This window comes from Choristoneura fumiferana, chromosome 11 (assembly GCF_025370935.1).
Source record: "Choristoneura fumiferana chromosome 11, NRCan_CFum_1, whole genome shotgun sequence".
Lineage (NCBI taxonomy): Eukaryota > Metazoa > Arthropoda > Insecta > Lepidoptera > Tortricidae > Choristoneura > Choristoneura fumiferana.
In genome coordinates this window covers 5,906,040-5,921,814 of record NC_133482.1, presented here as the reverse complement: position 1 = coordinate 5,921,814, position 15,775 = coordinate 5,906,040, and the positions used below count along the sequence as shown (strand labels likewise).

The 15,775-nt window shown below is 38.9% G+C and overlaps 1 protein-coding gene across 1 annotated transcript in view; it reads left to right on the top strand.

Moving 5' to 3' along the window:
• Nucleotides 1–15,775, top strand: part of LOC141432577 (uncharacterized) — a 347,176-nt gene that overhangs the window by 326,310 nt on the left and 5,091 nt on the right. The window contains 10 exon segments of the mRNA XM_074094201.1: nt 9,503–9,688; nt 9,774–9,906; nt 10,013–10,122; nt 10,125–10,259; nt 10,383–10,958; nt 11,694–11,930; nt 12,477–12,681; nt 13,974–14,159; nt 14,868–15,106; nt 15,646–15,762. Coding sequence (XP_073950302.1) covers nt 9,503–9,688; nt 9,774–9,906; nt 10,013–10,122; nt 10,125–10,259; nt 10,383–10,958; nt 11,694–11,930; nt 12,477–12,681; nt 13,974–14,159; nt 14,868–15,106; nt 15,646–15,762 — 2,124 coding nt within the window.

Below are 15,775 nucleotides of genomic sequence, written 5' to 3'. Positions count from 1 at the left end.
AAATTTACATGTGTTTACTGAGTTGAAGATTGGCCTGGACTGGCGCTGGCTTGAGACAGCAATTTCGCTTCACAGCCGCAAATTGTATTTGGCGCCTCCATGGACCAACTAACTTATCACCTCGGATTGCAACCTAAATTGAGTTTCGATGTTATCTAGTATTTATAAATTTTAAATATAGAGGTTGTCACATTGTTTAACTGGAGTGTTAAATTACTGGCGCATCTTATACCGTCTAGCATGGCGAGGATATTATTCTGTTAATGGTGGTACTTACTTATTTACTATCCGGTGACCCGATTTCTCGATACCCACTATTAAAAACAAATGTTTTAATCTTTCACAACTTTTACTAATTAATCAGTCATACCTACTCGTACTTCCGGGAGTTAATCATGCAACATATTTTCTGGTATTAGTTATCTCGACGTATTTGCCACATTACAGTGATCGTGGTCACGATAGACCAAAGTGAAGGGCTTCACATTGGTTTTGCCCCGTGAATTTTGTTGATATTGTGTAATTTTGTGTTTCTGCGTAACTAAACCGCAGGAGTGTGAAATTGTTTTGTAATTTTGTTCACAAATCCGGATCATGGTGTTTACCTCATCCCGTAGTCCGCCTTGCTAACTCGTTGACCCACTCGTAAGCACATTTGTACCGTGAAATTAATATGAAATTTTTCACAATTTCGAAATAAACAATTTAACTAATTAAAACCTTGCAAATACTTCATATCAAGCCAATTTTATGTACTTGTGAATGGTATATATATTTATGAAACAGTCACGTCTCTACCTTCGGTCACCTACCACTACCATAAAAAAAGGATGTCCCAGAAGAAATGCAACTTTTTTTTTAAGTCTTACTGGCTGAAAATGTTTATACCAAGAGCAAAGAAGTTCAAATCATGTCATGACATTTTCGGTTACTTTATCTGACGAAAATTTTTCTATTTTTAAAGGTGTCGTTCAAAATCTAAATTTTTTTTTTATAACTATCAATCAAAAGAATTTCTTCTAATATTTATTCTATTTCACAAAATGCTGAAAATATAGTTGTCTTTTCACTTCTGGGACATCCCATATTTGTTAGCTTCGGCGTGCATCCGGAATATTGAGATTCCCATCTCTTTTTATGGACACCCATGTTCTTATGGTTTATCAACTTTAACCGTATGTCGCGAAGAGGAAGGTTCAATTTGCTATACACAAAATACAACATAGAACCTTGTAGCAAGCGAATGTCGAGGTCGCTATTCCGAGAACTTCTCAACTCTGGTCCAAATTCGATTCTTTTCAACTGTCACTGCCGGTGAATATTTCATAGCTATTTCATACTTTTCGCCAACAAAAAGGAAATAAGTTGAAAGTTTTTTTCAAGTCTTTATATACCTTTCAATAGACAAAGACGGACAAGTTATTAAATAATGGATTGGTACTCGGTAACTATTGAATTTTACTTGATGCCAAGTTACAGTCACTTACTGGCTCTTTTGTTTTGATATTAAAGTAAATAAAGTAGGAAGAGCATAGACACGTAAAAGGGTCGAAATTAATTTAAATTTTGAACAGGAAATTAAAACGAATTAAGGTGAAAATTGCGTACCGGATGCAGGATGGATTCGATGATGCTGGGCTTTTGAGAAGTATATATTGGGCCTTTACGCTATTGTGCGAAGAAATAAATTGCAACATTATTACTTACCAGGATTTTTCTGCGTTTCAATCTAGAACGCATTGAAACTATTTTGATCCTTGATCTGTTTGCAATAATTTAGAACGTGTTTTAATCAAATGGGATTTAATGACATAAAGCGGTTGTACGTTGTTTTACAGACAACATTTTAACAGAATTTCGTTTAACAGACTTTTTTATCATATTATCGTTTCATAGAATAATCAATACGCAGAACACTTACTTTGAAGAAATTTAAATCATTGATTTTTGTTACAAATATTATTTTTTGTTTAGATATTCATATCAAAGAATAACAAATCAAATATTAATTATTCTTCTATTATTTAGTTATTATATAACTTATTACCAATAAAAACATGCAATTCGTTTTCTGATGTGGTTGCAGTTCTAACCTAACCTAATATACTTTTCTAGTAGCGGGTCAGAAACGTCTGACGAGTACTTTTCTGGTAGCGATTTCTAACCTTTTCCTAATATATTTTATCGAACAAACAATATTTGTGAAAAAATAATTCTACAATTTGATAAATTTGATAAATAATAAAGTGAGATTATAAGACTCATTGAATAGTTTTTCTATTAAATATGTTTCATTCAAGTAAATAGTCTTTGAAACAATAATATTCGAAGTAAAAATACAAGGACCAAATATTATATGAAACATTTTCTGCGAAACGAAATTCTATGAAAGTTCTGTCTGCGAAAGAAGGGAACACCATATTACCTATATTTGTTCCGGCTTTACCAAGGAAATATTTGCCGTGACGCCACTACTTAGCAGTGAGTAAATTTATTTGAGAGACTCACGACTCGCGACCCTATCTGAATTGACCACACAAACCTTCGGGCACACTCATTTTCGCATAATATAAGCGTCATAAAAGCGCGTCAAACTATTTTAGGTCATCCCGACACGGAGGGGTGTCTAGGCCGTCCATTAATAATGCAGGGTGACAACGACGCAGGTGGCGTGTGAGCCGCACGGCGAGTAAACGTCGCGATGCATAATTGAGAACGTGTGCCTCCCGTCCCGTCACGCGTAACGCGACGCCTAAAGGCGGTTTCAGGTTAGGTTCTTACGCGTACGAGATAGTTAATGAGGTTGTATTACGTGCGTAACGCTTAGAAGCTGGTTCTTGCGATTTGATTGGAGTAATACATGCGAGCCCCAGTTTTTAATATAAAATACTGATAAGCTTTTGTATTAAAGAATATTGTAAGGTAAGCTGCTTACACCTACAAAATAATGAAGTAGATGCTGTCATATAACAATAGCTCTGAGATGCGACTACAGTAAAAAAATACTTTATTTTAGCACTGAAAATCAGACTTAAAGTAATCATTACTATGTATTAAGTAGGTAACGCAGTGGCCATGCATGTCCCCGCCATTTTTATGGAAATTAGTCTATTTTCCGCTGAGTTACCAATTTTTTCCGCAAAATTTCTTTAAATTTAAAGTTATTTTGCTTTAAAAGATTAAATTTAGTTATTTCAGTTATTATATAAGTTATTTACACTTCAAAATAATCACTAGGTATGCCTTATATTTCACAAAATATTAATGGTTACTTAAAAGTAGAATGGCCCATTTTCAATTAACTGCCAAATTAGATTTTTAGTTGGTTTAAAGCAAATAATTGAATTGGCAAAAAGTGACGTCATAACTAGCTATAATATTTTCATACAAAATCTATGGGATAATAGTGTTTCGACAACTCATAAATAGTACGTCAGTTGATTGGTATTGTCACCATATGCATCCCTATTCATTGGTGTGTGTACTCCTTTTCCCGCAATAGGCCCGCGTGGAAAATACAGCCCAAGCTCTCTCATTCATATAGGTAAAGGACGCCCAGCAATCATCATCGTCACCTCGGCCTACATACGTCCCAGTGTCGAGCACAAGCCTCTCCTGCTGAGGGAGGGTGCCCGGCAGTGGAGCGGAAATACTTCGAATATCTCTCAATATTACATATCTCAGCACGTGATGACGTTTAGAGATTAAATATTTATATCCCTGAGAGATTATGCTATTTTATATCCCAAAAAATGCATAATTCTTCTTTTTAGCAATAAACATCTCTACGTAGAATCATTTATACGTGACACGGTTAAATTAAATTAGAATAGATAAAGCATGAATAATGTAAACATAAAAAGATTTCTAAGATGCAGTACACGGCCAGCGCCCCATTTGCAAGTATAAGCAGATTGACCTTTTCTAACGCATGCGACCTCTGACCCGTGGCGCCACGTGGCTGCACCATGCACCCCTCCACTAAAAAGTTAACATATTTATAAAGAACTAGCTTTTTAGCGCGGTTTATTCCGCTCGGAATCAAAATAAAATTTCGATTCTCTAGCTCTAATAATTAAGAGAGAAAAAGAAACATTTATAAATCCCACTAATATTATAAATGCGAAAGTTTGTAAGTCTGTTTGTTTGTCCGCTAACCGATTTAGATGAAATTCGGTATACAGATATATTGGAGTCCCGGGGAAGGACATAACTAGGATAGTTTTTATCCCGGAAAATTGCATAGTTCCCGCGGGATAGCGATAAACGAATACTACGTGGGCGGAGTCGCGGGCAACAGCTAGTTTACACATATTCGATAGACGAAAGTTAATCGGTTTAAGCGTGAAGAGGTATCAAACAGGCAGTTACATTCGCATTATCAATATTAAAGTAAGGATTATAAGAAGTATGATACATACAGGAAAATTTTTTTGCTGATCTGTTTATAATTACTGATAATGTACAGTTACCAGCATTAATATCTGCCACAGCGGAGCGTGCAAAAATATCAGACACGTCCTTCCGGCCCTAGAAATAGTCGTATCAGATGTTTATTCACGCTTGTTGTGTCAGATATTGGTGCTGGTGACTGTACTTACTTGATAAATATCACAGAATCTAGTCAGAAAACAGTAGATCACTTTGATGAAGGCTATATACCCCTGCACTATGCAACTGCCACGATGTAAAATACAATATGTGGTTTATTTCTAAGTATAAGGCGGGTGAGAGTTAGCTCTATCTTTTTAATCTTCATCTGAGAAAAGAATACCTAGATGTTAAATATTGCTCCGCTAACTTCATTTATAAATTGTCACAAAAAGTTCGTAAGTTACACGGGTCGTCTACTTCGTCTTCGCAGATCAACATACATTTTTAACTTGACAGTATCCAACGGAAGCATACCTCATAGTTACTTATTTTGTTCCAATTTAAGATATTTCCCTCGGGCTGTAGAATACTTGAAATTGTACACTACGACTGTTATACGACTAGGTACACAAGTTTTTCTCTCGAAATAACAAAAGCGCGCTACAATAGAGATCTAACAAATTATCTACGAAGTTTATGTTATAATAAATCAAACATCTTTCAGCGATGCCATATTCGATTGGTATTCTCTTCGAGTGCAATGGAAAATCGATTTTTAACCAGCGAAAATGTTAAAGAACTTGTGAGTATGCTCTTGCCAGTGGCTAAAACATTCATTTAGCGGATAATTCGAACTAAGTTCCTATCGGATAAATCGGTAGCAGTTTAATCTCCCTTGCATTTTCTTACACATTACTTACGTAGATAACAACGTACGTTTTAGGCGTAGGTACGTTACGTAGATTTTAGGGTTCCGGAGCCAAAATGGCTGTCTGTCTGTCTATCCGTCCGCGGCTTTGCTCAGAGACTATCAATGCTAGAAAGCTGTAATTTTACATGCCGACAAATTGGTAGAATAAAAATTAAAAAAAAATTTTTTTGGGTACCTCCCATAGACGTAAAGTGGGGGTGTTTTTTTTTCTCATCCAACCCTATAGTGTAGGGTATCGTTGGATAGGCCTTTAAAAACCATTAGGGGTTTGCTAAGACGATTTTTCGATTCAGCGATTAGTTTGCGAAATATTCAACTTTAAAGTGCAAATTTTCATTAAAATCGTCCCCCCTCTAAAATCTAAACTAGTGGGTGGAAAAGTTTGAAAAAATTCAGGATGGTATTTAGTATATCAAAATTTCAAGGAAAACTATAACGGTTAAGTTTGCTTGAGAATGATTAGTAGTTTAAGAGTAAATAGCAGCCTAGGGTATAAAATATACCTAAACTATGGATTATTCCGTATAAAATACGAAATCCTTAGAAAAATATTACTTTATTTTTCGTAATGGCTACGGAACCCTATTTCGGGCGTGTACGACACGCTCTTGGCCGGTTTTTTATTGATGCCAAATGATAAATAGAAGGTAACTGTAATCTAGTAAATCTTGTCTCTGTACTGCTTTTGGTGATCAATAAAGAATATTAGTATGTATTGTATTGTATTGTCTTGACGAACTTCTAAATCAAATGCTTTAAATTATACAGTCGTCTTTATGCACTGTAGTAGTTTCTAGTCGCACAATACACTGACAAATTAAAAATATTCACATGCACCCATAACACCGAACTAAATTATGTAAATGATATTCTATAGGAGCAGTACTTTTGTTACTCGACTGGTCACTTATCTTACAATTCGCGAGGTCAGAAACCATTGGGGGTCATCCCAATATCTTTCCCATACTGGACCATATCATTCCATTACTGAATACCGTGAGATAAACAACTCAGCTGTTATAAAACGATTGCTAAATTTTTGATATTTTTTTTGTGTGAGTGCTATGGAGAATTGGATAACGCAGTTGTTTCAAACGCATACATTTGTTAAACCCTCGGCAAAGGTACGTTAAGTGTATTTTTTTAGAAAGTATAAGTACCAATTTAACAATTTTTCTTATTTTTTATACCTGCGTGTTTTTGTAGAGATTTTACCCAAATAATTTTCCTCTTAAGCTGGTTATAAAATGAAATTGTAAAATAAAGCAAACAATAAAATACACAATGACTATTATGTACAGCAGAAATAGTAAGCGATACAGAAAACGGATACACAGAGAGAAAATTACAAGGTATGCAATAGGCGGCCTTATCGCTTAAAAGCGAACTCTTTCAGGAAACGATCAATTATTTAGGACTCTAAAATATTAAAACATTATTTTCACAGGAAATAACACGTTGCTTGGATATGTTTACTTTTATGTCATGGCATGACAATAACTGAGGAGTGTTTTTTCAAAAGGGGTTATTTCCATTTTTCTCTTTTTTTCAACTAAAAATGTAGTTTAAAACAGAAAAATATAAATATTCTTTGAGGTTAAATTTCTAAAATGTCCCTAGTTGTCTTTTAAAAAAAGGTTCAAATATCTAGGTTCGGATCAAAAGGGCCTAACTCTTCCTTATACGTACACTTATTATCTACGTTGAATTATAACTTTTTGAAGACTTCGAAATTTCAAGCCGGCTACCAAAAAATAAACGGTTAAAGGAAAAAAGCATTAGAAACGTGTTTTTCATTGGAAGAATTTGAAGATATTTTTTTTATTATGATTATGACACCAAAATCGCTTTTAGATTTAACAATGATCGCTAGGTATATCGAAATCATTAGCCATCAAAGCAATATAATATTCTTATAATTGGATGAAGGGTAATAGAAAGAAATAGGTATAAGTTATTCGAAATTGGCTTAATTAGAACCTAACCTCCTCGCATTAAAATAGCTTAACTCTGAAAATGTATGGTAATTTACGTAAATATTTAGGTAGATAAAGCAATATAAGTAGTGCCATAGGCCATAACATTTATGTCAACTTACTTCAATACAATATCGAAGATAAAATACCAATTTCTGAAATGGAAACCGTGGAAAGTTTAGTGGAAATAAGCCCTTTTAAAAAAACATTTCTCAAATGTTAATTTAAGGATCCGGAAGGAAAGGGAAGGAACTGTTTACAGCATTTTATACCTAATAGGTTAACGTGAGCAAATTGTGATTGTAATCATTTCATTTTAGAATTATTAAACCTTTTATGTTACTAAAAGTATCTCGACCAAATTACAAGTTACAAATAATTATGAGTGAAAATCGCAAAAAAACTAAAACGTTGTAAAGTCAATAATGGTCTAACGGGCCGTTATACACAAACATCATCATCATCATCATTTAATTATTATGATATGTACCTAAATCATCAAATCAAAACACATGCTAAAACCAAACCCGCTATTTAAAAAACCCGTGTAATATCCCTAGCCATATGTGGTCTCCGTTGTGGCCGACATTGCAAACTTTATACTTGCAACTGTCGCAATCGGACCGCGGCGCTAAGATTTACAGCTTGCATATGCAAGCAATCGCACTGGCCACAGCCATTTGTTAGAAGTTGCACCGAAACAAACCAGCGAGAGTGTACGAGTACACGGATGATGTATGGGAAAAACGCTCTTGGTTCCCGTACCCGAACAGCTGCTCACCCACCGCACATTAACCTAACGAGCAGCCCTAATAGCGCCGTTAGGGTTGCCACGCCGAAAAAACCTTCAAATCAGATAAATTACGCGCCCGACCCAGTTTAAACATGTGTCCCCGGAAAGCGTATTAGTCAGCTGGCAAAAACGCCTATCTCCGAGACAAGCCTTTATCTCTCATGCGGGAGCGTTGAATGTTACGACTGTGTTCGAGCTAAGCTGGCTACGATATTGAGTGTTCCGTGTTAACGTAGAAAAAATATTTTGAATTATAATGTTATAATTATTCTCCTGAAATAAAACACACACTACTGTAAACCTTTTACAACGTTCGCTCTAGTCATATATATTTTGTAAGCGTGCATATTTTTCTCACAAGTACGTAGATGCAGGACCTGCCTTATCTTAGTTCTAAGCGTAGCTTTATTAGGTACACAAGATACACAGAACTTTATAATTCATGCTTAACTAAAGTATATTTAAATATTCACGCAAGTTATTCGCGAAAGCTGTCTATAAGTCGTCAGTAAGTATCGTCGTAAAGCCGTCCGCGGCACGGCGCGCTAAATCTACGACGCTACGGCAGCGATCAAAGGGAATATTGATATTCCACTAAACGAGTTACCTATTGCTAAAAACATTCAAAGACAACTTTAAACTTACATAAACTTATCTGTTCGAGTCCAGTTTGTATTTTATAAAGCGATACTTTTTTATTACATCTACTTGTTTGTAGGTATATTTTAACTCTTCAAAGCCTTGACGTCTTTTAAGGGAATAAACTTTAAGTCGTTTGGCAGTCGTTGTTGTTCACCTGCCAACCTGCTTAAATTGCGCCGGGGGTGTCGTTCAGTTGTTATTGTCTGCGAAAGCGCTGACAATGGAGCTTCGGAAACTTTCGGGTGCCAGCCCTGCGCCAGCATCGTTAAGCTCGTATTCCTCCGACTATGGACTGTAACGCACAGTAGCATCGAGGAATATTTTATGAGATACTAACGATGGATTTTTACTAGCGCCTCGTAATGGCGTTAAAGTTCTCACTTGCCGAGCGGAAGCGGCGATGCGACGGAAATCCGCAACTAATTAAAATTCTAGCTAAATGAATAACTGCACTGCGTCGAGCCCTCCGCTGTGTTGGGAAAATTCGCTCATAAATATCTCCCCGCAGGTACCTGCACTATTTATCACCAGCAAATTGCAAAAGCAGATTTCGCCGAGTGCCTATCCAATTTCATACAATTTGCCTAAAATGTCGGATTGACCTATAATTACGAATTTCCTTTTAAACCGACAGAGATTACGAGAGCAAAGTCCATCAAAATCCATTAATTAACTTAGAATATTTACGAGCTACCGTAGATTGAAAGTTTATACCTCGAAATTACAAAGTGCGTAATAAGTTTGGAAGTCTTTTGAACTTTTGTGAAGTCATCGTTAAATTGACAGGCGCAGCAGGGGAGTCAGAAATGTGGGAGCGCGCAGAGTGCGAGCACAAGCGGGGCGGCGAGCGGCGCGGGCGCGGGCGCGACTCGCGACGTCAAGCCCGTCGAGTGCAACCTGTGCCATCGCAAGTTTAAGAACATACCCGCGCTCAACGGCCACATGAGGCTTCATGGGGGATACTTTAAGAAGGTAACCAACGAACCTAGTAAAGTATATGTAACTTTAAATCACGTAATCTAATCCTAAGTTGATCTAACATTATTATTTGTTATAGGACTCGGATAGCAAAAAACTAGATAAGAAAGAATCTACTGGGCCACCACTACAGACCGCATCAGTTTCCGTGCGAGCTCTCATCGAAGAAAAAATCATCAGTCGGCGAGGTGCAATAACCATCAATCCTACAGGTGAAGTATAAAACATTGAGTTCATGTAAATACTTTTTATTTGCGACAGCCGCAGCCAATTAAGAGTGGCCTCTGTTAATGGGTAATTGGGACGTTGTTTTTGTAGCTGGCAATGCGGAAACGGCAGGGCCCCGTGCGGGGTTCGCCACGCCCGCCCCGCCGCCGCTGGCGCGCGCGGCCGCGTCGCCCGCCTCCCCGCGCCCGCGCCCGCGCCCGCGCCCGCTCCCGCGGCGCAGTTCGTGCCGCCGCGCGCCCCGCCCGTTGCCGCCGTCGCCGCCACCGCCGCAGCCAACGCAAACGCCGCTCAAAGAGACTCCACCCTCATCGAGCTACTAAAAAGAGGCAACTCCAAGGTCCGTACCTAATATTATTCGACGTAAAATAAGCAATCTATTTCGTTTACAAATCGAGGTCTCTATGAAACGGAAATTTCAAGCTTACGAAGGTACAAAAAACTATTTATAACATGTTTTCAGGCTGTAAAACGATCGACGTCGGATCCGGGCCAATCGTCACCGCAACAGGAGTTCACTTTTAGACCGGAGCTATTCGGAGTTTCTTTTAACTCCGATGATGGATATTTTTCCCCGGCTCTCAATGACGACACATTTCAATTTACGACAACGCCTGAACAATTGGAAGACCTTGCTTCGTTGGAAGATTACGCGACAGTGGCTGCGTCTATTCGAGAGCGGTCGCCGGTTACTTTTCCGTCTAGTCGCCGACTTGCGGCTGTCCTCAACTCACCATTGCCTGAATCGTTAGCCGATTTTGGAGCTTGCCATGGGGGGTCGCCTGTACCATCGCCCGGTATTGGCTATACGGCCAATTCTCCGGGTCTTTCCTACTCGACTGGAGATTCTCCTGGACTACCTTACACAGCTACGTCGCCGAGTGGAAGCTATTCGACGCAGCCGGAACCATCACCTGGCTTGGCGTACCCGACGCCGCCCGCCTCTCACGACGCTCACTCGCCGGCTCACACGGTGCCACGTGCGTCATCACCCTTGTCAGCTGCCTTCTTTACGGCTACTATGTCAAGTCAAGAAGAGGTAAGTTTTGAATTTCTACCAAATTACATCCATTTCCGGGGCAATCATATTAATTTTAAGGTTCCATAGTCCCACGAGGAACCCTTATAATTTCGCCATGTCCGTACGAGGTATGCGGCTCAGCTTAGCGACCGCTAGTGCTAGAAAGTTGAATTTTTCCTCGCCGACAAAGTGGTAAATACGATTTTGAAAATAGGTTTTTGGTAAAAATTACATTTTTGATACAAGCTTTTTCTGCTGACTGTACTTTTTGTCGATTTTACTTGCATTGTCACCCAAACTACATTTGCATACCAAATTTCAAGTCGATGCCATAAACCGTTGAAGAGCTCCGTCCTGCGGACTAGATCCTGGCCGGACTGCCGGGATGTTACTACCAGATTATTTACATAAGCATGCCAAATTCCAAGTAAGTATGTACTTACTACTTTTGACTACGGACAGACAGATAGACAACGGGACAGGTGAAACTAAATAAAAGATTTTAAAAAGTTTTTTTCGGGTAAGTACCTACAAACTTTTTCTCCTATAAACCCAAAGTGTGAAGTATCGTTAGATGCCCTTAGGTCTTTCAATACAGTAGGTACCTATTATAGGTTCGTAAATATCATTTTTCGATTTAGGAATCCGTTCGCAAAGCTTTAAATAGTTAATCTGCTAGCTAAACCGTTGGCTAGAAAAATCTGTACGCGCACTCGGCCGGTTTTCCTTAAGTACATATTTGATCGTATACAGGTGGAGGAAGCCCTAGAAGAAGTATTACCCGAAGAATGCAGATCCCTTGACGCCTACGCGTTGGAACCGTCGCCGATGCCGCGGCGCATCATGCTCAACTCCGAAGACCCTCTGCTGTCGAGCAGTCCACGCGACTTCTCGCATCAAAGGCCTCCACGCCAGTACAACCGCTTGCTGTCAACGTCATCTTTAACGAACGCCGTTAACCAATGGCAACACGAAGCTAGCTCACTTCAGGTATTTTTTTATTAAAGTGAATTATAAATAAAGTAACTAAAACCAATTTAAAAAGTCATAAAATATAGGATCTAGGTGGCAGCAGAGATGAGTCAGTTCAAAATGATCTCTACACTACACACGACTCTACGGCCAAGGCACCTAATAAATAAGAGTGTTTAAACATTATTTTGAACTCCACAACACTGTTCATCCACTTATGCTGCTTACTGTACTCAAATGCAAAAATTGTGCTGAATTTGAAATACACAATCACATTTGCTCGTAAGCAGTATCGCAACATGCAGACTTATTGTTTGCAATCCCCGACATAAAACTCAAGGACCTTTTTTGCATATTACGCCTGAGAGCGTAATAATTTTGACGTATTTTCTACTATATCTTATACTCACATATATGATGAAAAATATTGTGACGCGGTACTGGACTTAGGAACATCAACTCATTAAAACCCTCAGTATTCGACTTCGGGCTTCTAATAAAATCTCGTAATTCCTTACGTGCCCTTAAGGACATAATGTACTATTGTCATCTACCCGATTTCAGGTGTGCATAGAAGGGCGAGACACGGTGCCAGCCGTGTTCCTGAGCCCGAGCAGCGTGCCGGCGTCCCCGCAGCGACGCAAGCGGCGCGCCTCGCCCGCCGGGCCGTACCGCTCGCGCATGCGCCGCCACCTCCACCACTACACGCCGCAGCCGCTGCTGCCGCCCGACCGGGAGGGGCCGGGTCTCTTCATTGAACTCACCGCTGGTAAGCAAGCTTTTGCATGCACTACCTTACTACTCCGCCATGATACACACAAGTTGTAGGTACAGTAGGTACCAGCACCTATTCGTACACGAAATCAAAAACTGTCCTAACTAATTTGGGGCTTTTTGAGTTAATTATACAGAAAAATCGAGAAAAAATGCTGGGTTTTTCTGTATACTTAACTCAAAAGCCCCAAATTTTGAGTTAGAAAAGTTTTTGATTTCATATGCGAATATCCGACACAACAAGAACCTGAAGCTGATATATTTGTTGATAGCATTGGAGTATTTTGTAATCGTGTGAGACTGTTTCTTGACAGTTGCAGTACAATTTAGAAATAAATAATTATCACAACAAAGTTTTTGACATAAGATTTTTTTTGTAATGATAGCACTTCTGATATTATTATTATTATTTTATTAATTCTTGCTATAGTAAGTAAACCGGATATGAATATTTCAGTAATTATAATTAAATAGGTTAGGTATTTTGTGTTCTCAAGATGTTTCGTTATTGTTACCTAGTATTTTTTATTCTTTCTATATGAGATCTAACCTAATATGTAAGTGTTTTGGTTTTACTGTAAACTTGCATTTGTTGGAAATAAATAAATAAATAAACAAAGCGTGCATAAAATATCTGATATTATCGGAAATTAAACAGCAACCTACACTCACTATTTTAATTTTTCACGCATTAGTATTTATTTCTTTCATCAAATTGGCTGGTTTTTGTATTTTATTCATATATAACGAGGATTACAATTTATAAAAAAAACTAAAGAATAATGAAAAAGTAAAAAAAATGTTTAATTTAATAAACTTTTATTGTTCGGCTGTTGGCGCCTTGATTTTAGACGAAGATTTTACTTCATACACTAGAGCAGAAAAAGTGACTTTTATTTTAATTACAAAGTGAAAAACATATTTCACTAGGGTAGTTGTAATACAAAAAGACTCCAAAAACCAATCTTAATTTGATTGCCATCTCTTGTCCGGGTGAGCGGTTAGTTCCAATGGAATGCTGAATGAGAGCTACAGCTTAGATGTCGCTAGTGTCTCTGCTTAAGTGACTAAATAAGAAACAAACAAGCTGAATGTTGTGCATAGGAGAAATTCGTGTCTGTACCCCTATCCAGTGGTGGTGTAGCGGTATAGCACGTGGCACGGAATGCCGAGGACCTAGGTTCGATTCCCAGCGCTGGTCTCTTTTTCTGGTTTGTCTGTGCATCTATGTTACAGTTTGTATTTTCAACAAAATTATTCATTCATCGTTTGTTTCACCCTTTCCAGGACTTCCAGCCATGGAGACCGATATGTTGACCCAGCTGGAAGAACCCCAGCCGCCCTGCATTAACATCGGGCAGGATCACCAAGCCGACATACCCGAGACCTGCAACGACCGGATAGACCTCCACCGGGCCTCGGAACAGCTGCTGTGGGACCCTGGTATCAATGATGCGCTGGATGATAATGAAGGTACACTCGCGTCAACATCAACTTCAACTTTTGCGTCGCTTTAGATTAGCAACCATTCCAAGAGCATGCTTGAATCAAGGGAGCGTCACAGTTGAATGTGCGCGATCCTATGGCGGCAGAGTGGATAAACGCCGATATATTTTTATTTTACTGGATATGCCCTTAAAGTGAGAGAGCCCCTCATAAAACAGTTTTCCCTGTTCTTCCACTCCGATCAATTAAACCGATCAACCAGTTGTTCAGAATGATACTTTTGTAGCCACTTATTCCATTCGAACCAACTGGTTAGTTGATCCTGTATACATTCATATTTTGTAAAAAAAATATTACGAACGGGACAACTTTGGGACAACTGGAGAAATAGGAGCTATCGATTGGAATTAAAAAATTAAAAACTATTCAGTTAAACCTTCTTTGTTAGTGTTGGCCAAGGAAACAGGATAGACAGGAATCATTTCCTACCTACCTATGTATAGTATAAATAAAAAATATTCCTATCGAACCAATCAAATAATATTGTGATCAGAGTGGAAAACAGAATTGTCACGGAAGGTAAGCCGATGGCTTAAGCATTTTCACATTGCAAAAAATAGTTTAGCAACCATTACTGCCACTGACTAGACACCCGTCAAGTCCCGTCCTAGCCAAATGTCTATCAACTTGGCCACCTATGGGTTATAAATAACGGCGTATCATTCCCGTTTCCAGTCCGCATGTTCATGGAGCTAGCAATGTGCGCGGCGATGCCGGTGGGCGGGCACACGCGCGAGTTCGCGCTGCAGACGCTGGGCGAGTGCGGAGGAGACATCCGCGCCGCCACGCTGCGGCTCATGTCGCGGCCCGCGGCGCCCGCGCAGCAGGAGGGCCGCTGGGCCCCCGACGAGGTGGAGGCTTTCCTGGCCGGCCTGAGGCATTACGACAAGGACTTCTATAGAATCTCGCAGCTAGTGAGTTTTTTAATAGTTACTCGTAGGTATCTATGGTACGCATTAGATCAACGTCATCATCATCATCCCAGATTATATACGTCCCGGTGCTAGGCATTCTGTTTCGTACCATTATCACTTTACGTTGTAACAATATGATCCAATGAGATCCGTAGATTGAGAACGAACTTTTTGACTCAATATAATTTACATCCACAAATCAAATCAGCGTTTATATAAATAGAGAGCAGACGCTGGCACTAAGTACCTAAAGTTAAAAAATTCAATCTTTTATTTAAGTTGCAGTTGTCTTCCAGTCTCTCAAAATGAATTTCATCTACATTCTTATAGTGATTTATTATTGAGTTGCAATTTGGTACGGATGACATTGCAGCTTGCATGAAGTTGGATGACAAACGGTCAACAAAAAGCAGCAAAAACATCTGTACAGAAATTATTTTTATCTAAATCTTACTTTTTGTGACACGCTACTGCTGCCGCCTCGTTCGGTCAATCACTAAATCGTGACGTAACTGACGCATTGTGTTTTTACGTTTCAGATAAGAACCAAAGACTCGCAGCAGTGCGTACAGTTCTACTACTTCTGGAAGAAAGTAACCAAAGATTACAAGATGCTGTACTTAAGAAGCTGGAACATGGAGCAGTTCTCCACACAAGTAAGCAACGCGA